This window comes from Dermacentor variabilis, chromosome 11 (genome assembly GCF_050947875.1).
Source record: "Dermacentor variabilis isolate Ectoservices chromosome 11, ASM5094787v1, whole genome shotgun sequence".
NCBI lineage: Eukaryota > Metazoa > Arthropoda > Arachnida > Ixodida > Ixodidae > Dermacentor > Dermacentor variabilis.
This window is the reverse complement of record NC_134578.1, coordinates 7,432,226-7,458,345: the sequence shown is the minus strand read 5'-3', so window position 1 is coordinate 7,458,345 and position 26,120 is coordinate 7,432,226. Positions and strand designations below refer to the sequence as shown.

The 26,120-nt window shown below is 43.7% G+C and overlaps 2 protein-coding genes and 1 long non-coding RNA gene across 9 annotated transcripts; 1 reads left to right on the top strand and 2 right to left on the bottom strand.

Moving 5' to 3' along the window:
• Positions 1-127: 127 nt before the first annotated feature.
• LOC142564392 (anoctamin-2-like) lies at positions 128-25,255 on the top strand. 7 transcript variants are annotated; one of them, XM_075675381.1, is made up of 16 exons: positions 128-429; positions 2,423-2,511; positions 5,404-5,524; positions 9,610-9,681; positions 11,387-11,637; positions 13,722-13,817; positions 15,371-15,526; positions 20,030-20,077; positions 20,643-20,713; positions 20,791-21,778; positions 23,095-23,131; positions 23,347-23,458; positions 23,525-24,023; positions 24,081-24,262; positions 24,323-24,428; positions 24,506-25,255. In XM_075675381.1, exons 3-16 carry the CDS (start codon positions 5,452-5,454, stop codon positions 24,665-24,667), a joined length of 2,853 nt encoding a protein of 950 aa, XP_075531496.1. In that variant the 5' UTR covers positions 128-429; positions 2,423-2,511; positions 5,404-5,451; the 3' UTR covers positions 24,668-25,255. The 7 variants fall into 7 exon arrangements, with proteins under 7 accessions (XP_075531496.1, XP_075531497.1, XP_075531499.1 ...); XM_075675382.1 differs by lacking the exon at positions 2,423-2,511; XM_075675384.1 differs by lacking the exon at positions 5,404-5,524.
• On the bottom strand, positions 19,527-22,362 carry LOC142564403 (uncharacterized). The gene is made up of 2 exons (XR_012824571.1): positions 22,240-22,362; positions 19,527-20,162 (listed from the first exon to the last, which is right to left on the bottom strand). It is a non-coding gene; the product is annotated as an uncharacterized LOC142564403 (long non-coding RNA).
• Positions 25,157-26,120, bottom strand: LOC142564402 (iron-sulfur cluster assembly 2 homolog, mitochondrial). Its single transcript, XM_075675399.1, has one exon. It carries the CDS (start codon positions 25,716-25,718, stop codon positions 25,284-25,286), a length of 435 nt encoding a protein of 144 aa, XP_075531514.1. The 5' UTR covers positions 25,719-26,120; the 3' UTR covers positions 25,157-25,283.

The following is a 26,120-nucleotide window of genomic DNA, read 5'->3' as shown; positions in this document are numbered from 1 at the left end:
GATAGAATTTCTCGGTCGTGATTGGCTCCATTGCGCAAGCTGCGCGAGTGAGCCAATCACGGTAGAGAGTTTCGATGCGGACGAGGCTTCATTGCGATCAAAAGTGCGCCGTGTGACACCGGACCAATGCGTATGACTCATTTTTCGGACGGTGACGGAGCTCTTCACGTATCGTTCCTTCAATCACTATCGCCAGGGCAATATGGCCGCGTCCATGTTGCGAGCGCTGCTTACATATGCGTAATAGCGCCTCGAGGAATTGGCCCCAGCTAGCTTGCTTAGCAATGCGTAGCTTTCTGCTTTGTCTATGCTCGGCCGCTTGGCTAAGTTCGTTTTGGGTATGACAATTTTTAATCTTTCGGGCATTGCTGAATCGTACTTAACACTCGTCGGTCTTGCTACGGCGGCGACAAACCATTCCCCGATCGGGTAAGTACGCGATCTTCTTTGCGATAGAGAATGACTGCGCGGTGTTTTTCCAAGCGTTTATAACGCGTCCTATTGTACTCCGGTGGTGCACTTCTTAATAAGGTAGTGTTGAATGTAAACAAGCGATGCAGTGCTGCTTTAGGATATGCATAGGGGCGTGCCTATTGCACCGATTGTGAAACTGCTTCCGATCTCTGCTTTTGTTGGCATGAATAAGCGGCCGGGGTGGCAGAAACGCTTACAGTTGTAACGACTACAGCGAAAAGCTTTTTAGCGCAGTCCTTTGTAGTGAAAAGCTGCGTAAGGTGCACAAAAATTCTGGTTTCTGACATACAGGGCTGTGTGTAGGCGCGGCCGTCCGCTGTTTACAGTGAACAGACGGATATTGTAAACAGTGCTGAACAAGCTGGCGCGTCTGTTGAAGCGCAATGCCTGTACGCTAGTGGATGCTTGCCTGTCAACCTGTCTCACGGAAACGTAAACTCCACTTATTTGATGGAAAATGCCGGAGTTGCTGGAGTCTGGAGTTGCTGCTTAGAGGACGTGTGAGTGAGTCTTTAAATATTGGCGCTGTGGGGTAAATGCAGAGCATAATGTCATAGTGTAGATTATCTTGCGTATGTGATAAAATGGTATCGGTAGTGACAAAAACCATTGTCAAAACTGTGGCTATAAGCTGAGGAAATTTTCTTTATCGCTGTTCACTGTTGATCGCTTCAAGTGTATATCACCCTGTGAGCTCATTGACTTGTTTGGCCCTATTGAAGTACTACGTCAGACAAAAATTTTATGTAGGACAAACCTAGCTGATGCAGCAAAGACCACTTCCTGTTTGGCCATGTCTAGTTTACATGAGCAAACAAAATAATGACTAGGGTTATGTTAACATCATGCTGTGCAAGTGTGTTTACAAGTTATTTGTCTGTACAGCCATGATAACATTATGTTAGAAAATCAATTAATGTCACACTTGTAAATTTGCTGTTATATCACAAAAAAAAAATTAAGTGCAGACGATGGTCATAGCTCTATAGGAAATGAATTTTGCAAATAACATAAAGCTACAGCGTTTACATCTAGCAAAATGTTCATGGAGTGTCAACTGCAGTCAGTTGATACGGATGCAGCTTGAAAAATTAGGTCATTTTGTTTATCGTACAAGGAATCGAGGGAAAAAGTGAAAGCATAGGGATGGGCTAAACACAATTGCTTACATGGATTGAGAATGAACAGGCAAAACAAAGAGCTAAATGGGCTGCTGAGAAAGAGGCTCTGCTCTACCAACTAAACAGTTGGTGCATCAGTTAGCAGGACAGCATATTCATGATCAGCCTATTTCACGACTACTGCAGGGCAAAGGCCCATATTTTGTGCCAGCAAATTTCATAATCTCTGCACATCACCTAATCCTCTGTCGTCCTTAACTGTGTTTCCCTTCCTGTCCATTCTGTTAATATAATTGGTGCACTATGGGACCTGCCCAGCTCCACTTGTTTCTTTTAATCTTTACTAGAATTTCAGATATGTTCATTTCATATCTAATCCAGACTTTAGTCTTCCTGCCATATTCCATTCCATCGCCCATTGGGCAGTGCTTAGTTTCTTCTCAAGTTTATTTTTTTCGTTATTCTCAGTACAGCATATTCTAGCTGCTATACCTACTTCATTTTGTCCAAATTTTCTTGTGTGTTAAGTCAGCCTATTACAACACCTTTTCTTTTAAGGAATGTGCACCCCATCTATTGCATAAGAAAAGAAAACATGCTACTGTTACATACTTACAATGTAGCATTTACACATACCAAATGCTATGCTATCGTGTAGTCATTCTTAGTTCATGCAATACCCTCTGAATTTTCCTCCCTTTATCAGTACACTCTTTTGTTTCTAAGTGAAATCTGATATGTGCAGACAATGGCAACCAAAAGGGGCCTCATTTTAACTGTGCTTGTACTATTTCCTCCAACCAAAAATTGTCTTTATTTGTAAAAAGGTCCATGAAGTGTGGAAAGAAATAAGGCAAGGGGATGATGGCACGTGCAGTATCATAAAATTAACATACTTCCAGTTCAATTTTTTGTGGTGAGTACAGTCTAGTGCTTGTGAGTTAGTTACTTTATCCTTACAATTCTCACATTCCAACTTGTCTCCATACAGCTCTTTACTGTATGGTATTCATTCTATAAATCCATTAAAAGCAAAACACTATGAATGAGTAGAAAATTTGGCAGACTGTAAATGGGACAATGCTAACACAACAGATTTGCACATAGAAATAAAAAGTAATAAAAGTAAGCAAATTATGTTTCTAGTTATGCACAATAAGAATCAAGAAACTGGGGGGCTTGATATTTAGTCAAGTACTTATCATAAAAAGCTGATACAGAAGCCAAGGAAGTGATAAGGGAAAATAACTTTTGTTTTGTTTGGTTCAAGCAATTGCCTTGTGTTAAATTAATTATTTAGGGGTGCATGCTTGCCTGCTTTATTTCGCCTAAGAATTCCACCTTGTCACCAGAATGGCGATCATGATTCGGTATTTAGTGTGCCGCTTGACTGGCAGAACAGTCGCACTTTGCATTTTTTTCCAAATCAATCTATTTCACGGTTTGTCACTAGCTCGTGAGTTCTGGCAACATCATTAACAGAATCATGCACTCAGTGCATCAGATTATGAGAACGAGGTAGATTCAGCTAAAAAATGACGTACAAAGTAGTAGTTCCAGATCTTTACTCTCTGTTTACCTCTGTAGTGTGGATTCAGGGCAAGTGCACCAATGGCAGCAGTAATTCAGGTACAAGGAATTTTCACCAGGAAAGTCTGCATATCTCTTGGCTAGTTTGACTGACATGTTTCTCGTTCAACATGTTTGATTTAGTCCATGTTTCATTTACATAGACATCTGTTCCTGTAACAAGCAAACTGATCACTGAAGTAGGGCAATAATTTTGTCTAAACTTTTGCTCCTCTGCAGCACATTTTGATGTCAGCTGTAAGCCATAGGGATTCGTATTTTTCATTTGGACTATGCCTCTCACTAGCATCATTATCTCTGCAATGGCCTACATTGTGCAATTCTGTTTGAAAGGTGTTGTAATGGTATTGTCTCTCATATTTTTGTGTTTTTCCTTACACAATTGTACTAGGATACTGAGGGAAATGTGGGTCACACATCTCTGCACAGTTGGAGGCTGTGCCACATCTGACAGGAGTGGGGACGAATACATGAAAATGTGTAGAAGAGCTGTGAATTGGGCTAGTTGGTATGCATTCATTTTTCCTGCGCTAAGTACTGTTAGAAGCAGCGGGGACAGAATGGATACTTGATATGAAGCGGACACGAGGTGACACAGGGGAGCGCTCCCCTGTGTCAAGACTAAGCTTCTTTATATGAAAGGTCATAGGCATGCTTAAGCAGCAAGTTTATTTATTTATTATTATTTATTACAGAGTTCTGCAGCAGTCAAAGGTATTATTGCAGGGGGTGATGACAAATAGCATTTCTTTGTTAGGCCATAAAGGAAAGCAAAAAATACAACATAAATACGAACCAAAATATGACACAAAAATAATAATGGAACATATGCACACAAATAAAAAAGGGCAACGACGCGCCACAAACGTAATGCACAAAGAAAAATGAAAGACATGCAAAATAAAAGGGTGAATGCATGCCACGGCATATGTCTCACAAAAAATATGGAATCAATCTTCTGTGGGGCACTCAGTGATGCCAGCTGGCAGCCTGTTCCAATCAATGCACGTCACTGGAAAGAATGAAGTTTTATACACATCTGTGCGACACTGCACTGCACCGCTCTGCACTTCTCACTGCAAAGATACAGAAAAAAAAAGCTAATGTTCAAACATATCAGTGTGTGTGGTGGGGGGGGGGGAGAAATATTTGGCTGATGGTAGTTTCTCGGGAATGTTGTTCTAAGGGCGCTGACCTAGTTTCTCAGTCATCTGAATTATGAGTTTATGAAGGGCATACCAGACCAGAACGAATTTTTCTTCAACTGCAAAGATTTCTTTCTGAGAAACCCGTAGTTGTTTCCTTAATTTGCAGCTTCATGCTACAGTCGGCTGGATGACAATTTTTCCCTCTGATGAACTTTCCTCCGCCTTGTGGGCTTCTGCAGAACTTGTTTGCCTTATTGAGAGTTCATCAATGTTCGAAGTAATCTTTAAAACTTTATGACAAATTGTCTGCAACAGTGTCCTGGGTATTTAAACTGCGCAGAAATGCAGTGGACCTAGCGTTCTGTGGTTATTTGTTTATATTTTATGTTCTCTTTTAACTTACACTCTGCCTTGCATTCTTGGCTGCATAATAACATAGATATCGAGGCAGGCGTGACAATATAGAAGAGATGTGTACCCTGTGGACATGCCTGAAATGCCTCTGGTGTTTGTATGATAATTGCAATGCATTCTTTGCTAATTATCCCTTTATTGACGAGTGTTGCCTACAGGCAAAATACAAAAAAGATTTTTTTTCTTACTGAGTTTAAGTATTGAGTATGAAGTTTCTAGCTAAATGTCTTCGGCCAAGACTGAATGACAGGCAGCAAGCGTCATTTGTTGGTTTAGAGCAGGAGCACTGGACAAAGAAGTAGAAGTTTGGCACGCGACTCACTGTCTTGTGCAAGCAAGGTCAGAGGAGACAGGCTGATGCAACATATGCAGCTGCAGTGGCGTCACACATGTGATGTAAAGCAACTGAAATGTGCACCTATGGTTCACATATGATGAGAGCTACCCATACAAATTGGAAGTGAAGCCTTAGGTGGCTTGGGCCGAAGCCCACTTCCAGTGTCCTGCCTGGGGTTTGCCCCTCTGTTGCTAAAAAAAATCTGCGAAATATTTTTAAAATTTTTGTTGATTATGCTTATTCTTGATGTGTTTTACATATTTAGATAGAAGAATAAAAAAATTTTCTTGGTATTTATATGTCTTTCTCATCATTAAAGGGTTATGCACGACTGGAAGAAGTCACGGTCACCATATTGGATGCTTGAATGAGTTTGGTGCTCTTGCATTGCGGAACAACCCGCAGATATAAAACTTTACACGTGCAGCGTGATGTGAATGGTAAACTTTTTCGCCGCCTATACAATGCACCGTGAAGCTTCAGCGTACTGACACATTATTGTTAGCATTGTCTGAGGGTAGTTGGTGCTTCTGTTTACCTTGACCTGCGGTCTAGATTAGTCCAGTGTTCCTGACATGATACCACTTAACACTTTTGTAATAAGACCAACACTTTGGCTAGTTGGATAGAATGCATCTTTGAAACAGCAGTGCAAAACACAGATACGGCACAGAGAAGAGTGACCACGAAACACGTTGCTGAACTTGCAACTAATCTTTATTAGAAGAACTTGAAACAATATTCCCTTCAAGTACCATTTAATTACGTACATTGAAAATTTAATTTCACCTAATTTCTTGTATCTTCAAAATAATTAAAAGCAAACTGCAGAAGAATGGATTAGTAATTTCTAATTCTTCGGTTGGTTATGTCACATTTCCGAAATGTGGACTCCGTTTGTGAACTCTCTACGGGAAATGTTAGGCATGGGAACATCATTTAGTATTACAAGTCCATCATGCTTGGAAAACGCCAAATCAACCATTTGAAGAACATGCCCGATGCAAAACATGGTCAGAAACAATGAAAGAAATGAACCTGCAAAATTACATAATGGCACTACTAAAAAGCACTCCTTTCACTAAAACACTTTGCATACATCATATTCAAATTTGGAGCAAGTGTCCAGTCCGAAGTGTCTCAAGATGTATGCGAGATATCTTGAACATCATTATTTTCATCAGTTCCTCTACTTCGTTTTGATGGACTATGGTGCAGGATATGTAGTCTACTTCCATGAATTTGAACCTGACGAGACCGATGAAACTGGTCGAATTATGCTGCGGGTCGAATTAAACAAAAGGCAAAAAAACCACCGAAAAAAGCTGTTGGTTCACTTGGCAGCTTATGTCTTGAAAGGTTCGCGGCTATACATACCTGTTATGCGACGAGCCATAGAAAGTGGGAGAAGGTCCGACTCTTACGCGATATAGCACTTGTTCCTTAATTTGCACACGCACATGCGACGTTTCCCATCACAGTGTGAGCACCGAGGCGCCTAATAAGTTTACTGGCAGGCCTTTGGAGTTCTAGGTAGACCCCCTCTCTTTTGTTAAGAGTCTCCTCGACTTTTGAAGTTTTTTGATCTTGCACCTTCTTTCGTGTTAACTTTCCCAAAACACAGATGGTCTTTCTCCTCTTCTCCATGCACAGCGTGTGCGGATAATTAAGGAATGCATACTAGGGCCCTGCCAAACGTCTCATAGACGAGGCACCCATTGACGGGTGAAACGAGGGCACAAATCGCCGCAGCAGCGCCAGAAACTGCGTCGTGCCAGAAACAATGGCTGCCAGTATGCTTATGAAGCGTCAGGGTGCTCGTGCTGTGACCGTATACGAGGCGTGCGCTCCTGTATAATTAAGGAACGTGTACTATGTCCCGTGACAGTGGCCCCTGTCCATTCTTGGTATGCTGCAATAAATTGTGCATGCCTCACCACATTACATGGCTATACTGCGGCGAAGCTGACCAGTTAAATCAGAATTATCCGGCGAAGGTCAATTTTGAGATCGATAGATAGATAGATAGATAAACTTTATTAAAAGAATAATCAGAAAAACCGCTAATTGTCGGGCCCCCTAGCCCAGGGCTCCGCTGCATCTTGCCATCTTCTCAGCTCTCTTTATCAGTTTGAGCTGGTCGTCGAGGACCGAGCTAGTGGACAGCAGTGCCTCCCATTGCTCCCTCGTGGTATTTGAGTTCGAAATAATGGAGGTTTGGGCCCATAGATATGTATGGGTGCTGGCCGGGACCTTTGGTCGGGATCAAAGTAACTGGTGTCGAACTGACAGAAGGCTACTGTATATACAGAACAGGTTAAAAATCACGCACACAAAAAGGTATGACAGACAAACAAAATAAAAGACGTAAAAAAAGCAAGAAATTCAAAACCATATCTCATTTTTAAATTCTCTGTCATATCTTTACTCATGCGTAATTTTTAACCTTTTGTGTTCTTTCATGTGCTTCCACTAAAAATTAGTTTCAGGTTCAGCATCATGTTTCGTAGTCCCTCTGCTCTGTGTTGCATTAGTGTTTTGCACCACCGTTCAAATGGAACATTGGTGTTTGCACATAGTTTCTTTAGTGCTGTAGAACTGACAGTGGCTCATGCTGCATTTTTAATGCTCACAATCGGGGCAGTGTAAGTCCTGTAAGTATCATTTTCAATGTTTAGAATCTTGTGCTGCAAATGTTCAGCTGGCATGAGCAGCATGCTGCATCCAGGTACACCCGCAAGCAAATGTATACGGACCACAGGGTCTCCGAAACAGCTAAATTTATGTGTAACTAACATGCGTAAACTGAAATTGTCAAATACACTGGAAAGTTCACAATGCCACATTAGGACTGCAGTGCTCAATTTCAAGTTGCATTCACAGGCAGATGAAAAAATTGACTGTATCGAGCAATCCCTGGTCCGTATACTTTTGCTCAGGGGTGTACCTTTCTAAGATTGTAACTATAGTGATGCTTTTATGTTGCTATTATTTCTTTGAAAACATTCATTAATGGAGCATACCATTTCAAAAGAATAAGCATTAACAAGGTTCTGATTTGTCAGTGTATGCCAAGGCACTAAAATCTTGCACTATTCTTGAGTGTGTTTACTATAATATTGAGAAGCATTTGCACTTCGACTTATATCTCAGCTCGTTGAGGAGTTGCTCCTGCATCTGTTTACTATACTGAGGACCAATTTGATTTTTCATACTCACTCTGTGCAAGAATTAGCAGAGGTGTTTGATGCTACAAAGCAGCATTTTAGTGAAGTGAGGCTTTTGAAGCACCTTAAGAGTTTGTTGTTTCTCTGGCGTCTTTGATGACAGTTGTGGCTGTGCCAAACAGAGAAGTTCACTTACAATATTATGTAAAAGTTCATGAACCTCCATGAATTTTTTGAAAACTGTATGTTGGCGACATCTGAATATTAAAGTAATATACTCTGCATCGGTGCTATGTCACGGAGACTGTCTATCGAGAAATTATCATATATGTTCTCTTTTGAGAGTTTCACTGATTGCAGTGTAGCATGTCCATAGCTGCCGATGACAGGTTTGTTTAAATCACCATCGTCGTCGTGGAACTAGATGAAGCCAGATCAACCGATCGAGCCTTATCATGATTTTTGTTGTATTGCTAGTTGGTTTACATTGCAGCCATCATGGCTCCGTTTTTTAGCCCTGGGCTACGAAAATGCTTTGAGGAAGTAAGTTTCAGCCATTTGGCTTTATCGGGATGAGGATATCTTTGTGTGAAGCTGGACACTACTAACCCTCATGTGTAGTGTATGAGAAATATGTAGTGTATGTATAGAAATAAACTTTGTTTCCACTCCTTGAATTTTGAGTCCAATCTTCTACAAACCGTTTCTCTGCTGTTATGCAGCCGCAAATAATCACAAGGACAGGATGAAGTATCACGAACCTCTGTTTACCAAATAATTAAATGTCATGTAGGAATAAATGAGCAAATTGACTAATTAGATGCAAAATTTTAGTGCAATTAATGGCCAATCAATAATAACAGGCTTGCTTTGAATGCGTGGCTGTAATGCAAGTGGACAGCATGTGTTCCATATTAGCCTCTTCTACTATAAGCCTCTATCCGGCTTTGCAAATGAGAATGCCTTCTTACTTTAGCAAAGCAGCGTTTACAGTTATGTTCCTTAGACTTCTTGGTCATCAGTTGCCATCACTTTAATGGCAACTTTATGCATTCACTGTCAATGGTCATGAGTCACTGAGTTCGTTGAAATCTATCAATTACAATTACCTTGCATATGGAATGCTAAAACATCACACAGGTTTTAGCCACTTTATCTAGGTAATCGTAGTTAGTTGCTCTCAGCTTGCTTCACACAACAGTATTGACTTTTCATTAGCACATTCTGACTGACAAACACAACAGTGATTGCACTCGAAGACCATTAAGACTGCATGCTTGAAATTGGTGCTATACACTGTTTTCAAGCATTAAGTATGACTTGTCAGTTTTGTAATTACATATTCTCTTGCACTACAGGCCTCACTGGTTTTGTGGCAAGAGTGAATAGAATCATGGCTGCCAACATCTGGCAGGACGCGCTGAATGCTGGTAAGCCTTGCTATTTTTGGTGGATTATGACTACACGACTGTGCACTTAATGTGTGCTGCTTCTGATGCTCCTATAGTCTGTCAGCACAGTGGCCTCACCATGCTGCTGCTTCATCATAGTCCACTTACAACTTTGTTTATGATATCTCTTGCCCATATCTGTATTGTGTCCTTCAAACCCATGTGTGTATATAGACTTTTTTTCATTCTCACTTCTTTTTTCTTGTGCTACACAATGTGGCATCACATTCTGCACTTGCAAGTTGCACTAATGCTTCCATCTTCCTGCCCTTCATCCTGCACCAGTTGCTGTAACAAGGTTGGTGCAGTTTCGTGGCATGCTAATAATACAAGCTTGCGGTGATGCATTCTATTGAACTTCGATTGGGAATTTGACACAGGGTAATTTAGCACAATATAATTCATAGCTAAAAAAATGTAAAATATATGACAGATAAAGGAAACGCTACAGAAATTCTGAGAATTGTCTACTAATGTGTAAGGATTTTTTGGCTCAGCTGTTACTTCACTTTTGCTTGCTTGCTTTTCATAGCTTATGCATGTCTACCCATCGCTTTTCTGGCTCCAAAGAATGCTTACACGTTAGTAGACAATTCTTCGAATTTCTGTAGTATTTTTGTTGCTTATCATGTTTATCTTGCGTAGACCATACCATAATGTTATAAACACAATTCCATTCCATACAATCACAAGATTACAATCTTCTTTTATTGCTGCATTTTTTACAGTATTATTTTTGAGAACCTGCTTATCCTTCGCCCTAAATGTCTTGCTGTGTTTCTGTGTCACTGTAGCTGCTTGTTCTTCATCTCCATCGTCATCTTTCTTTCTCTTCTGTGCTTGTTCGGGTTCACAGTATTTCCTTTTTTATTTATTTTATTTCGTTATTATGTTACGACTTGAGCGCGGTGACGTAACGATTTTTTCCCATCTTTTTTAGGGCTAATAATATTCTACTATTACAGTATTATCACCTCTATCAATCAGCTATTCTGTCATTATTTATACTCCGCAATCCCAAATCAGGCTTCGTTGCATGCACACGAGTAATGCGGGGAAGTAAGCTTTCAGGGGGCATGAAGAGAACTTGTTTCTTTTCTCTTTTATGTATATATTTTTCATTTTTCATTCCTTCCTTATCGATTCTAAAGCTACCAATCATCTACATTTACACTATTTTAACGATTCAATGTTTTAGGTTTGCCAGTTATGCATTTATTTTGCATATAAAGGGGGGGGGTGACACTTTTTACGTTAGATTTCGATGGGGTACTCGCGAAATAATTATTACGTATTAAAAAAGTGCTACTATTTCTAGATTTCTCTTGCTGTCTTCACTGTGTGCTGCTACACTTTAAATTACGGCTTTGCATGTCTGTGGTAGTGTTCCTGCACCTTCACAGACCAGCTGCTTCAATGCCATATATCCTGCATTTTCGCACAGCAGCACGCAATATGATTCATCCAGGAGCCTTGAATTCTGTCATTTTTTTTCTGCATTTATACTTATTACCTAAGTTCAAGGGTGTAGGGGGAGGGGTGCATTGTCGCGTGTCGTCTTGTGCCAGGTATCTCAGCACACAGGAATTTCTGGAAGGCAGGGGCTTGCTCCCAGTGTGCCTCCCTTTGTCAACATGCCCCTGATTGATGTCAGTGCAAGACAGTGATGAGTGCTGTTTTTCAGAGCGTGCCGCCAGCGCTTATGAGAGAGCACTAGACGAAGAAAGCGTGCTGGTGGCCCTGGGAGACATGAAGCCATCACCTAACGGGGACAGTGCCGCCCTGGTGGACGAGAGTGGGTGTGTCTACCTGAGTGGCTCAAGGCGCAAGGTGGACTTTGTGCTGGCCTACTCACCTGCCAAGCACCAGGCCATCCGGGACATCTTTGAGGAGGAGCTCAGCAAGGCAGGACTGGTGCTCGAGCATGTCCCACTGGCAGGTGTCCTCAAACCTTGTCACTTTATTTCAGGAAGGCCGTCAGGGGACACACCAATGTGAACGATAACTGAAATTGTGGATTCTTTGGTTCCTTGCTGTACAAACATACCGGGTGATTTTTTTTAGCTGCACCAAATTTGAAAAAGTTGCCTATGGCAGATACCACAGTTGTAATTTTTGAACTAAGTTATTGGACGAGGCAAGCATTACTTCTATGAGAAATCAAAATGCTTAATTTAATAGTTGACATAATTACACAAATGAATTGTTTAATTAATTGCTTTATTGCAATTCACAAATTGTAGCCACTGAGTTCGCAATGGGATACTATACACTTGTAACAAATTCTCAGGATGACACCAGTTTTGAGGTAATAATTTAAATTAAATAATATTTTTCAAAGTGTGCAACTAAATACACGGGCTTTCTAGTTACTTTTGTGCTTCAGTGCATAAAACAGCATTTTCTTACAGATGTAAGTGGAGCAACTGTGCATTTGACAGCGCATATTTAACAGCACATATTTGGAAACCAGTGCAATCCTCAGAATTTGTTCAAGTCAATATACCTTGTAATTTCATGAGCTACAATTTGTAAATTGCAATTTGTGCTCTAAGTTAATTAGTAAAACATGATGAGTAATGTTTTGTTAATTAGCTGTCAATTACAGGATTGATCGCAAGTGGAAATAATATCTGCCTCATCAAGTAATTTATTTAAAGGGTTATAATTGAATTGCGCTCTCTGCCATAGGCAACTTTTAAAAACTTAGTGCAGCTAAAGAAAACACTCAAGTCATGATTTTATGATGTTTTACTTATGTTTTGTAGAAGTGACATTTGGCTAAAATGACCATCTGGCTGTCAGCTATTATTTGCTTTTCGTAGGCTCTTGGAGTGCACGGCTACACTTTTTTTCTCAATTTTTCATGTAAAAATGTTGCGTGCGCCCCTGCCTTCTCATTCTTTTCTCATTTAGCCATTCCAAGAGCTTTTCAACTTCAATGTATAAACATAGAGTGGATTGACGTCTAAATTTAAATTGACAAATGTCATATTTTTATAAGTACAGTGCAAGGGAATATTTATAAAATTACAATGGGAAGAGCAATATAATGATTGTAATGTGGAGCCTTCCTAATGCAGACTGTATCTTGAGTTTTTAATAGGTTGCTTTTGCACCTATCTTGAACACTTTGTTACTAAGTTGTGTGTGCATGCACTGAGGTTCGTTGGTCAATCCTCCTTAAGCTAAAGTTCATAGACCAGCTTGTAGATACATAATTCAGTCCCATTCCTCTCTGGATTTCTGTTCAGACGAACAGCGAGCTGCGGTCTTGTTATTCGCAAACCTTGCTGTCAAGAGAGTGGCTTCTCCGCAAAACTTAGCTACCTTGTGGCTGAGCTCGTCACGTTTTGAAGTGTGAATTTGAGATAAAAAAAATTGTTGTACTTGAAAAGTGGCATCGAATATAAACCCAAGTTTGCTACCACAAGCACATCAGTAATTTGGAGTAGTTAATAGGTACTAACGGGAGTAGTACTAGGAGTAGATGATGCGAGTGCATCATTCCTTTTGCCTGTTTAATTTCCTCCAGGCAATGCCTCGGCTGCATGAGGCCACAACCTTCTGTTCAGGAAATACTGATCAGCCTGATCTTTGTTTTGACTTGCTAGCCATAAGATGGACGAAAAGCAAGCAGGTGCAATCAAACCTGAAAAGGAATTGAGCCTCACAGAAACTTGCTTGAGCACCTAATTATGCGTGTACCAGGAAGAAATTTAGGACATTTTGTCAATAAGCATACTGCGAAAGTTTCCTGTAATTGTGCTGCATGTTGGTGGCAAAGAAAAAAGAGGACAAAAGAATGCATAACAGTAGTGCATGTGAATTATTACACATTTTTGTCCCAACGTTAATTACTTTAATAAGTCTTTAATTACTCGAGCCAAGGTTGCTGTTGTTGCTCATGCAAAAAACAATGTTCAGCACAATGAAGCAGCTGTAGTTTATTTGCTGTTCTTGCATTTCCTTGATTTGTAATTGTTTATTAGTCTATAATGGCCTACATTGTCTTCCAGAATCCGAGTGGCCTTTGCTTTGTGAAGATCCATGCACCTTGGGAGGTGCTGAGCTGTTTTGCTGAGATCATGCGCCTGAAGATGCCCGTCAAGGAGGTACAGCAATCTTGCCTATGTGGTCCCATGCTGCGCAAAGTTGGCGGGAACACTTGGCAGTGATTGCCAGTTTTGATGCGCTAGCTGTTTTTTTAGTGTGTCAATGCTGCTTACAGCTGAGTGACCATAGTGACTGGGTGGGTGTGTTTTTTTGCTCGTGAGCACAAGGTTATAAAGGTCCGCAGATTGGGCTAGTTGACATGTCATTGTTACAGGGGTGAGCGGTAGCACGAAGCAAAATAACAACTGGATGATGAGACAAAGAAAAATGAACGCTATTTTCAAGTGAGGTTTATCGTGGCAAAACACGGAAATAAGTAGTTTAGCAAAAAAAGAAAAGGCAATCAAGTCTCTTTATCATAGGTATGAAACACAATGGTGAGAAAATGCTAAAACACAATGCTATTGCATTATATGCGCACCAGTACTTCCTAGGAACCTAATTTCCTTGTCCAATAGGGACAGGGACAGCTTGCTCATGCATAAGTCGTGTTCATGTGTCACCTGTGCGCCTTCAAAGATAATGCGAGTACGGTCATCCCTGTGTCTGCATAATGTTATGGAGCCCTCGAACATGGGTAAACACATGCATGAATGGCAATGTTGTGCAAGGAAGCTGTCTTTACCATTGTGAATGGTCTTTGTGTGTTCCCGCAGGTGGTTGTTAAGACTGAGGGGAGCACATGCACCCATTTCCTCCAGCATACTCACGTCGTCGCGTTTGCATGTTGTGGACTCATCAAGAGCCGGCGTAGACGTGCGAGAGGCGCACTATGCCCTTTCCCGGTTCTCCCTCAATCTGCCTGTTTGGCCTATGTAACATGCACCACACGACAGAGGTACTCTATAAACAACCGCCCCATGCACAGTCCAGATAGCTTTCTCTCCGTTTGATGTTATGGAAGGTCATGGGTATGATTCCTGGATGCTGTGGCAACATTTGGAGGCAAATGGGAGGCAGGTTGACCTGAGTCTCCTTTTCTCGTGCAACCATGGCTGCGTGGCTGAGTGCATACACACGTTTTATGATAGCGCCATCCCACTGCAGGTGACCCTATCAGCCACGGGGGCAGGGTGGATGTGAAAGCTTGGCTGGCTTTGCTTCATATCACCGTTGTGAAGATATTGGCGATACAGCATGAAACTGTATCTCCATTTGTCGCCGACTCAAATACAACAAACTGATTTTTAGTCTCATTCAAATTTGCTTTTTCCAATTGCATGGTAATTTGAAAAATTTTGCTGCCTCATCTGTGCAAGAAATATTAATCGGCCGCTGTACTTGTTTGCATAAAAGGTTGAATTTCGATGTAACCAAACTTCAGTATAACGAAGCAAATTGCTGATTTTATCGGCCTCGTTACTTCGAGGTCTAACTGTAATTCAGAATGAACCATATTGGATCACACAGTTAGATCCTTACACATTTGCTGGGGACAAATGCTTCAGAATACCGAGACCACATTAACGCCAAGTAGCAACCCTGAAATGCTCGCATTAGTACATACTTCAATGTGGCCATGCCCTTCGTGCGTCTCTTTGCCACCTGCTAGCTGCCGAACCAAAATCGCCTTGGCAGGCCAGTGAGACATCCAAGAGTCCGAAGATGGGGCTCTGCCAAAAATGATCGCGTTCCGGGATTCATTGGTCTGGTGGGTGGAGCTACTCAAGAAAATCAATCGCCAGGGTGTTGTTCCGAAGACTCATCGGTAAGTCTAGGATTTGTGATTGGGGATGCTCTGTCGGTAAGCTTCACTACCTGGTGCACTTGGTGGAGGCGGCATCTCAGCTTTTTCTTCAGGGCGCACAGCTGGATGGGGCTTGTGTGTTGGAACTGGCAGCATGTAAGCATCTTCAACGTATGATAAGACTGTACCCATAGGAGGCTTTCAAATAAATGCTGTGTGGTCGAACTACCACTAGGTGTGCACTAGCTCTACGGACATGCCTACTGTGTTTATCCTTTATTCCAAAAGGTGTACCTGTGTCTTTTACTTTATGCCCTATAAAAAGATGCCACGGAGTGGTCCACCATTTCGAGCACATCAACTTGCTGCAAGTTAGGTTTTAAAAATATAAGCACCACTTATTTGTTCATACTAATTTCTTAAAGGGACAAAAAAAAAAAAAAAACGAGCTGTATGAGTAGGTTACCTTTCTATAATGCAAGAAAAGCCACTCTCACCATGAAAAGACGCTCACTAAAACAGAAAGTACACGAAAACAAAAGACATTTGGCGACATCGCCTTGAAGTTTCCGCTTCAGCTCGCGGAAGTGTCTTGGATTTTGACGATGTCTGCTTGGACCTAGCTAACTTTTTTGATTGGTAAAGATGAACTACATTGGGTCTAAAAGAGCCAAAGACTGATCTTGGCAAGTTTCGAGAAGGTTTACTCAGACAAAATTACCCAAATACAAGAAAGTACTCTGAAATTTGTGACGTCACACTGACGTACTGGTGCTGGGGTGTTGGTTTGAAGTGCTAAGAGTGGAGCTTTGATCTTCAGTTTCCCTTTAACAGCCTACCTCTTACCATGAGATTAATGAAATGCTGAAAGAATGCTTTGTTAGTGTTTATTTTTGTGTCCATTTAAACTATACAGTCGAGAACCCACTTATAACACTATTCAAGTGCCACAATAATTCCATTGTTATAACCGACAATTTCTATAACTGGGTTGCATGAAAAAAAAATCAAAATGGGGGATGATGTAGCTGTTCCGAGAAAACTATAATGGCTGGGAGGACAGTTCTCCTCCCCAGCACCTCCCTTGATCCAGCTTCTGATTGTGCTGACTCATTTGACTGTTTAACTCTACTTCCTGCTCTGATCACGTGTTGTTAACAAGCCGTGGCTAGTGGCGTTCAAGAATGGCACTGCTACAACAACTGCAAAGAGGGGTCACGGGCGCCAAGTGACATACGAGCTCTGCTGAGGCATCACTTTAGTGGCTTTTAAAAAATGCGGAAAGGTTGCCACGGCAGCATATCAGCTTGAGAAATAAAAAATGCTGGTACATGATCGCCATAAGCATCTTGCCATGTACTTCCCACTGGCTTGCACGAAAAAACTACATGTCCGTCAGTCTTGCTTGCTTTGTGCAAAGCTTGCCGACATCCTTCTCCAAGGCATCCAGGTGCTCCACAAACTGAAGTGGATGGTTCCTCGCGAAAACAAGCCCATGAGGGACTGAATCATCTGCAGGACCTCCTGCAGGGACAAGGTTGAGGCAGCCTGCCCTACTGCGTCAGCGCTTCCATTGTGGCTGTCACTGTCGCTATCTGATGCAATCATGTTCACGACGATCACCTCATTGGTTAGAAGCACTTCTTTTCCAAATCTATAGCAGTGCGCTTTCTTTTTCACTGGCAATGCCGTGCATTGCCGATGATCAGCAGGTGGATCAGCCATCTTTTATTTCGGCGGCGAGTCAAATGAGGCTGAGAAGGAACGTGGCCAGGAACTACTTCGATGCAATGAACAAAGACCAGCACGAGCGACTTAATCCATTAGCGGTATTGTGCAGAATGAGGGCCATAGAATAAAGAACCAACTGTGAGGGCCCAGCGAGCAATCTGGGAGCAGCGCCAGCAGCATTGTCAGCGCAGTTGGTGTGGTTCATTTGTGTTTTAGAGGGTGGCGTGGCGCAGAGCTATGGGTGCAGCCGATTCATGTTCGGAGGGGTGGAAGGGTGACAGGAGAGATGCGCGTGAGGCTGGCGTGCATCTCTCATGTAGGGAAGCACACGGCGGCATTTGGGGTGGCGGGCGATCGTGCAGCGGCTCGCATTTCACTTTTTCTTTTTTCCTTTTAAGGATTTCGTATTACATTACCTTTCTGCATCGACACCCAGCAGCCAGACTTCATTGTTATAACCGATAACATAACTGATAACCGGGGACATTGTAGTAAATGGGTTATTTCCCCATAGAAAACATACAAAAGTTAACAGTGCAATAGCTTTTCATTGTTATAACCGACATATTGTTAAAACCAGTATTGTTATAAGTGGGTTCAACTGTATACTCGTATAAATTGGTATGTGGCTAGTTTTCTTTTACCGTAAAAGGTGTATTGCAATATGCACATATACCTACGAAATCACGGAAGGTTGACTAACAATAACAACAATAATAATAATAAAGTGGTGAAAGAAGCTCTGGATAAGTGACCATGCTACTTTTGAAATGCAATGCGACAAAGAATGTGTTCGATAGTTTCCTCATCGCCACTTCGATAATTTCCTCATCGCCACTGTGGCGATGAGGAAACTGTCGAACACATTCTTTTGTTGTTGTCCCCGATACAGCGCATACAGGCAGTTACTTGCGACTGCACTGGCGCGTCTTGACGACTGGCTGTTTATGGAGCAGACAGTTCTGGAACGCCGACCTATACGGTTGTCACATCACAAGACAGTGAAGGCACTCTTCAAATTTGTATGCCTGAGTGGCCTATTGGAGAGACTGTAATTCTCATGGACGTTCACGACCTTCCCTGCATTTTTTTCCATTAGTTTGCTTTTTCCGTCTTTCATTTCCCCTTACCCTTCCCCCAGTGCAGGGCCGTAAACCAGTATGTCATCCGGTTAACCTCCTTGCCTTTCCCATCCCGTTTATCTCTCACTCTTTCTCTCTTGCAAAGTAACAGAACACCTATTGCCTACTTTGGCAAGGAAGTCTGGCATCGTTTTGTATTGACCGGTGAAACAATCAGGTCCCGAAGCTATAGTTAGCAAGCCTTCGTTAAGCCAGTCAACCTTGTCATTATGATCTTGATTAATTTGTGGTAGCATTCCCTGCATGTTTAATACGCTTTTTGCAACACATTTCATTTCGTTTGTTTCTGCCACTAGCAGTTGAGGTGTGTGATGACTTTTCTGAAGCTGGTACTGTCAGTCCTGGATGCAGATTTGCTTATGTCTGTACAAAATGCTTGCTGTTCTATTTAGACGTATTAGGCACTCTTGCTTATGTATCACTACGTTTGCTTTCTGTGTACATTTCAACTTGTGCCTTGCAATTTCTCTGTGTGCGCTCTTTTGTTGTTTCTTTATTGTGATATCTTGTACATCCTAAGAGCATAAAGAATAAATGTGAATAAGGGTAAATGGTGAGTAGTTACACAAGTTTTCTCTTGCAGACCTTGTACTGAAGTGCAAGTCGCATGCATTGCAATCTTGTTTATCTTCACAGTAGTTGTACTAACTGTTGCAACGATTTGAACTAAAATTGATAGGGTTTTGTCATTGACTCCTTCTTATCTATGTGAGTTCTGAACCAGTTCAGAATTCTTTGTGTTGGGTTCTGTGGATACGGTTGGAAGAGTAAAAACTTTACATTTGAGTTATCACTGGTTTTAAACTGCAATAAGACAGCAACTTGGGCAGTTTAGTAATGTATACTTCATGGCGAATATAAATTGGCAAAGAAAAAAGAAATAAACACAGGATGAACTGTAGAATGACGCACAACTGCTGACTGCACCGATGGTCCACCATTGTGGCTGCCTGTCCTGTCCTTTTTTTGTCTGTTATGCTCATTCTTTACCTTGAAATTGTCATATTCAAAATGTTGTCTGCTGGTACCTAGCTGAATTAACTGAATCCAAATACATCATAAAATTCAATGCTACTATGTAGTCGGTAAACTTGTCACAATTCAGGCACGATTCTGCATCACGACTTCAGAGCATAAGAAAAACCTGATGCCAACATATAAAACCTTTATATAACATAAAATGCATGCATAAAGATGGTTGGAGAGTTGGGTGGGTGGTATAGCTTTAACTTGTACCACTTGGTGAGTAGCACTCACAAGAAACAGCATACCAACAGGACAGCAGCTTGGCGTTCAATTTTGTCATTCCATGTTGTCATACACCAACAGGCTGGCAGTCTGCTGTCACTCCTTTTGTGGACCACCAAGATGACAGCCCATCATACATTTGTTGTACACCAACAGGACAGCAGCATTCTGTTGTTTCTTGTTGTATGCTAGTAGGATGACAGCCTGTTATTTGTTCTGTCATTTCATGTTGTTGTCCTGTCTGTGTGCTGCATCTTGCCATGCTGTGAGCTTGTAAGGCCACCATGGGAAGAGCCTGAGTGAAACTGAGGTGCAGGCATGCTGGCCCATAGGCTGTGTGCTCAACCTGTGTCCCACTGGGTGCTTGCTGTGTGTATACCTTCCCTGTGTCTGTGGTTTGCAGTGGAGCTTGAGGATGCAGGAGCAGAATGCTATGCTGGACTGTGAGCCTGTAAGAACCTTTTGGCCTTTCCTGGCACCAGCATGCGGGTCTGGTCTACCTGTGTGCTGGTCACTAATGCCATTTCACGAGGACCCTGCATGGAATGTACATGCTGTTAAATCAAACCACTGTAGTATGATTCTGCCAAGTAAGGATGCACTATCATTGTACCGAAATGTTGAGAAAAATGGCGATTGTTGTTTCTTATTGTGCTGCAAGTACATGTGACATTCTTGCAGGGTTTTCTCATTTTTATGTAGTGCACTTCTTTCATAGTATCTCTTTTGAATAGATTAATGGTGTGGTAGCAAAAACCTCATTAAAATGTGCATGGTGTAGTACTAACCTGAAAACTTCGTGGGCTTGAATTAATTGCAGATTTTTGGAAACAGCGTGGTTACGAAGCAACACTGTTGTTCGAAGTCGTTTTGGAAGGTTTTTATGAGCTAAGGTTAGGGCCCAGTGAAACTGGCTAGCTTTGTCTGGATATAGTTCTTTTAGTTTTCCTCATTCGTTTAGTTTTGCTATTCACACGTTAGTTAAACATAATCATGTGGTATTTGCAAATCTGCAGGTGGAAGTTCGTTCAATGGGACGGCGTCAAAAGCAGTTTGCTGTTACGTTTTCTATGTCCAAGGAGTACCTGTAAGTCACATGCATTGGGCGAACTGTCACGTTGAAAATTGTGGGATGGCATGCACAAGGTGGCGTTATTTATGCAGGTTCGACATCCCTGAGCCGAAGGAGGACTTTTTCAGTGCAGCACAGAGGGCGCAAGTGGTGCACTTTATTCTTCAGCGCAAATCGTTCTCGCGCGACACCCAGCGACGCCACTTTGGCATTGGCCGACTGCTTGCCGACGGTGTCTACTTGGCTGCTTATCCACTGCATGAAGGTGGCCCCGACCGCACCTCCGGTGAAGGATTAGCAGCACCCCGCACACAACTTCGTCGCAAGTGGGCCTCAGTGCTGGCATTATTTCGCTACCAACCACTGGATGATGTGCGACGTTATTTCGGAGTTAAGATTGGCCTCTACTTTGCCTGGCTGGGCTTCTACACTACCATGCTTCTGCCGGCATCCCTCTTGGGTCTTGGCTGCTTCCTGTACGGTGTTGCCACATTGGGCAAACATCGCCCTGTGCACGAGATGTGCGCCGGTTCAGAGTCACGCCTGCTCATGTGTCCGTTGTGCGACAATGGCTGTGAGTACTGGCGTCTGCGTGACAGCTGCACACAAGCACGACTGGGTTACCTGTCCGACAATGGTGCCACGGTCGTCTTTTCAATCTTCATGTCGCTCTGGGGCGCTGCCTTTCTCGAACTCTGGAAGCGCTACTCGGCACGCATCACTTACCAGTGGGACTTGTCTGGCTTTGACACCCTGGAGGAGAACTCGAGGCCTGAATACCTGGCACGCTTGTCGCGCCTTAAGAAACGTGACGTGGAGCTCATTGAGCAGCAGGAGAAAGGTGGTGTTGAGTCCCTGTCATTCTGGCGTATACGCTTGCCCTTTGGCCTGCTGTCGGTGTCGGTGGTGCTGTTGCTGGTGCTGCTCGCCGTGGCTGCCGTTGTGGGTGTCATTGTGTACCGCATGTCAGTGCGTGCTACACTCGCACTGCAAAGTGAGGAGATGTCGAGCTTCATTCCACTCATCACTTCCACCACTGCAGCCCTGCTCAACTTGCTGTGCATCCTCCTCTTCAACATGGTGCGCAACAATATATCTTCTTTTGTCGCCTGTCAGTGAGGTTGAAGGTAACTTGCAATGAGACTATATAGCTCATTACAAGTTACTCTAGGGTTCTGGAACTGGGGGCATGTGCCTCTATATATTCTATTTAATGGTGGGCAATGTGCCCCCAAGTGCTGAAGACACACTTCCCTCACACCACCCCAAAATTGTCCTTTTTTAGTGACACGAGCATTGAGTGACACTCGTTTCTTGCGCAGCACTTTCGATTCATCTCCCAAGACAACTAGGGACAAAACTCAAATTAGAAAAAAAAAAACGGTACAGTACAAAATTAGTAGGTTTCATTACAGATATGATATCAGAGAATAAGTTTAGTTACAAGTTGAGTTACTGAAGTGTCTGGAATAATTGGAATCAATTAGAAATCACTGATTACCGCACACCAAATCACAAAATTGTAGACTTGAGAGACCCACCATGTAAGCACGACTTCGGTGAAATTCCTGGAAACCCGGAAGTAGAAAGCAGAAGTAATGACATCAATTATGATGCCACACACAAGGTGGCATGATATTTACCCGCTAATTAATGGAAAACAGTTGCCTGGCATAGGCTGAACATCTGCCTAGCAGAGTGGATGTGATGTCACTCCCATCTCTCTTGCTTCTCCTCTCCCGGCACACACCTGCTTGCGCACAACAGCTGCGTGTGCACGCTCGTTACATGCTCTGACGTCGGCATCGGAGAGGGCACGTAAGGTGCGCTTTGTGTGCCGCTCTCTAGGGGGGCTACGGCAGGCTAAGTGGCACGTGCTGTGCTTCCTCCTCGCCCTCCCTTGCCCGCATATCGTGCCAGCGGAAAGATGTTCGCTCACTTTACCTAAAGAACAGCAACTCGTAGGTGCAATTGCCACTAAGAGACGCCTAAGTCAAATATTGGGGTCGCCTACCATATTTCTTTCCAATTAGTTGGGCCTGGCTTGAGCAGTTTTTGGTGCAAAAAGAGCCTGCGACATGCAGCATTCTTTTGCTTTATTCAATTTTAAAAAAAATATTTGTCATTTTTTTAATGGACAGAGAAAGGTTCAGGACTCCACGCTCAAAATCAGCTTCTTGGACCCTGGCTGCACTGCATAATCTCCAGCACACGATCAGAAGTGCTAGTCTAGCTAAGAGGTGTTTCCTGATGGGTTTCGAACTTATCACAGATGCCAAAAATGACACTAGCATTCCTTTTGATGTACCAATTTGACGTACCAAAGATTGCTTAGGTGTGCTCTGCAACAACCTTGCAAAGGAATGCGAAAACTAATGGTGGGGCTTTTATTGCAGTTGTACACTCGACTGGCCGTCTACTTGACCGAGATGGGTGAGTGCCCCTCTACCCTCTCCATTTGTTGCACAGGCACGTGTCTGGTGCAGGTTCACCACTAATGCCATGTTCTGGTCCAAGTAGCAAGGGAAAATACTTTTTTATCACAGCATGTAATTACAGCAAGCTCGGCTTCTGTGAGCGTCTTGATAAGAGCCAAAAGCTTCAGGCTTTAGGGCCACTGTGTTTTAAATGCACATCATTCTACCCAGAGATGCCGAGAACACAGACCGAGTACGACGACAGCCTTACCTTGAAGCTGTACCTGCTGCAATTTGTAAACTGCTATTCATCCATCTTCTACATTGCCTTCTTCAAGGGAAAGTGAGTGCAAAACTATGAAGAGGCGGGCAGCATGCATTTTGACCTGACCGGGTATTGTCTTGGCAGGTTTGTTGGTCGACCCGGTAAATACAACACGTTCCTGAACTACCAGCAGGAAGAGTGTGGCCTTGGGGGTTGCTTCGTAGAGCTGTCCATCCAACTGGCCATCATCATGGTGGGAAAACAGGCGTTCAGCGCGTTCTCGGAGATGGCGCTGCCTTATGCCATGCGCCTGTGGTCCCATCTGTCATTTCTGCGGAGCAGCAACAACGAGCACCAACCTACGCAGCCCTGGGAACGCGACTACTTACTTCCCGACATGGGCTCTACTGGCCTCTTCCACGAGTACCTCGAGATGATCCTGCAGTATGGCTTTGTCACACTGTTTGTGGCTGCCTTTCCTCTGGCACCTCTCTTTGCACTGCTCAACAACGTGCTCGAGATTCGACTGGATGCACTGAAGCTGCTCAGCTCTTATCGGCGGCCAGTGGCTGTGCGAGTCCGTGACATCGGTATCTGGTACCGTATCATGGACTCCTTGGGCAAACTGGCTGTGCTTACTAATGTAAGTAACAGCTCCTTGTGTAGTTTTTAGTCTTCTAACGCTGAGGAATTTGTGCAGGCGGTCCTAATCGCCTTCACATCGGACCTGGTGCCTCGCCTCTACTACCGCTGGAAGGTGTCACCCACAGGAACCCTTGACGGCTTTGTGGACTTCAGCCTGTCCTACTTCGATGTGCAAGATTACGATGAAGGTGTGCGACATGGGAACACATCGGGCCTGCTGGGCTCTCGATATTGCAGGTGAGGTGCACGTTAACACTGCTCTGAGGCCCATTTCCATGGAACAAAATGTGCATGCAGGTATGCTGACCACCGCACACCACCGTGGGTTGAGAACCAGTACAAGCGAACATCACAGTACTTTGAGATCCTAGTCTGGAAGTTTGCCTTTGTGCTACTATTTGAGGTGAGTGCGAAAATGAAACATGGTACCACTTTTACCACCTTGCGATGTAGAGAATAATTTAATGCTCTGTTTTGCAGAATGTAATTGCATTCCTGATGACTATAATTCGCTGGATTATACCTGATGTTCCCAAGACCATTCGGGAGAAGATTCGAGAGGACAACCGGCTCACCAATGAGATCATAATCCTGCAGGAGTTACGTCGACGACATGTGGACAGCCCGCCACCAGTGGCCTGAATGTTCACTGCTGGCAGTGCTCTGCCATTCCTGCCAAGTTCCTGTTCCACTATGTGCAATCGTCTGCAGCTTGTGTTGTGAAAGCAAACCGAGGCCCTTATTGCATCAGTGCTCGTGATCAAAACCATGGAGAATGTTAATGGACAAAGCTTGTGTTGCCACAGCACTTTGTGCAGAGATTTTAGTGTCTGGTCTCGTGAACTTTTTGTGTACCTGCTGTAATATCCAGCAAGAAAACAGCGCATGCCATACACATACAGTCAGCTTCACGGCTTGAAGGCCATGCTTATCGCTCTCAAACTCAGGGTAACGCCAGCCCGCCTCGTGACTGAGGTTGCCTGCTAAAGCGTTAACGATAGCCGTGCTTTTCTCGCTCACCTTAATTGTTACAGACGCTGTTTACTTACGCAGAGTTTATACGTTGTGCCAACTGCCACGCAAGCGCTGATTACACGTCATCTCAAATGCATTATAGACTGTGAGCAAACGCAGCACGTGAAACAATTTTATGTACGGCTTGTTACAACAGCGTGTCATCACTTTTTTGGCCTAAGCACTACAGTTTCTATTAAAAGTGTGTCGCCACTCGGGGCTGTCCGTGTCTCACTTCCTACGCCTAGAGCTTGATGGTGAAGGAGGCGCCGCAGGAGCATCCCCGCTCCGCCTGCGGATTGTCCACGATGCGGAAGGCGGACCTGATGAGCTCCTCCTGGTAGTCGAGCGTGGCGCCGCGCAGCAGGTCCAGCGAGGCACTGTCCACCACCACGCGAGCGCCGTCTCGCTCGAAAAGCACGTCGTCCGGCGCGGGCTGGTCTTCGAGCTGGAAGCGGTACTGAAAGCCCGAGCAACCGCCGCCTTCCACGGACACGCGCAGCACACGGCCGACTCCCACGCGCCGCAGCTTCTCCACGCAGCTGTCGGTCAGCTGCAGGGCGCCCTCGGCGCTCGCTTGCGACGCGACGCCGCGCCGGCATGCCGCTCGCTCGCTGCGTGCGCCTCGCACTGCCCAGAGCACAGCACTGTGGCACGAGCGAAGGCGCTGGGTGAGCATGTTCTCTCGAGTCCTTCAAGCGAGACCAGTCTCGCCACTCGACTGCGCGGCAGCTAAGGACATGCTGGAGTCAACTGTGGAGGTTAACAACCGTGATGAGAGAGAGCACACGGCCAGCAAGTCGTGTAGTCGGCGCGCAGGCGATGCAGAAACACTCGCGGAGTAGAGTTCGCTGAAGCGCTAGAGAAGACTAAAACATGCACGAAACCACGGATGCACGAAACCGATGGCGATGACCATTCAGTGCGTAGTTGTCACCGGAACCTCTTCATCCTCTGCGACTAATAGGCACCGCGACCATCATCTCGGCTCATCACGACTCAAGTGCCGTAATTCAAGCCAGTTAGAGCCATTTTGTGGTAGAGCGAAAATGCGACGTGATGAATATTTTCCTATCGGACC

Bases quoted from the DNA above. Each gene is read 5' to 3' on its own strand.
- LOC142564392 (XM_075675382.1), top strand. From the start codon at position 5,452: ATGAGTTTGGTGCTCTTGCATTGCGGAACAACCCGCAGATATAAAACT. The intron at 20,078-20,642 runs GTAAGAACCTTT...GCAAATCTGCAG, and splicing joins CTATGCTGGACTGTGAGCCT to GTGGAAGTTCGTTCAATGGG. The intron at 23,132-23,346 runs GTGAGTGCCCCT...CATTCTACCCAG, and splicing joins CGTCTACTTGACCGAGATGG to AGATGCCGAGAACACAGACC.
- LOC142564402 (XM_075675399.1), bottom strand. From the start codon at position 25,718: ATGCTCACCCAGCGCCTTCGCTCGTGCCACAGTGCTGTGCTCTGGGCA.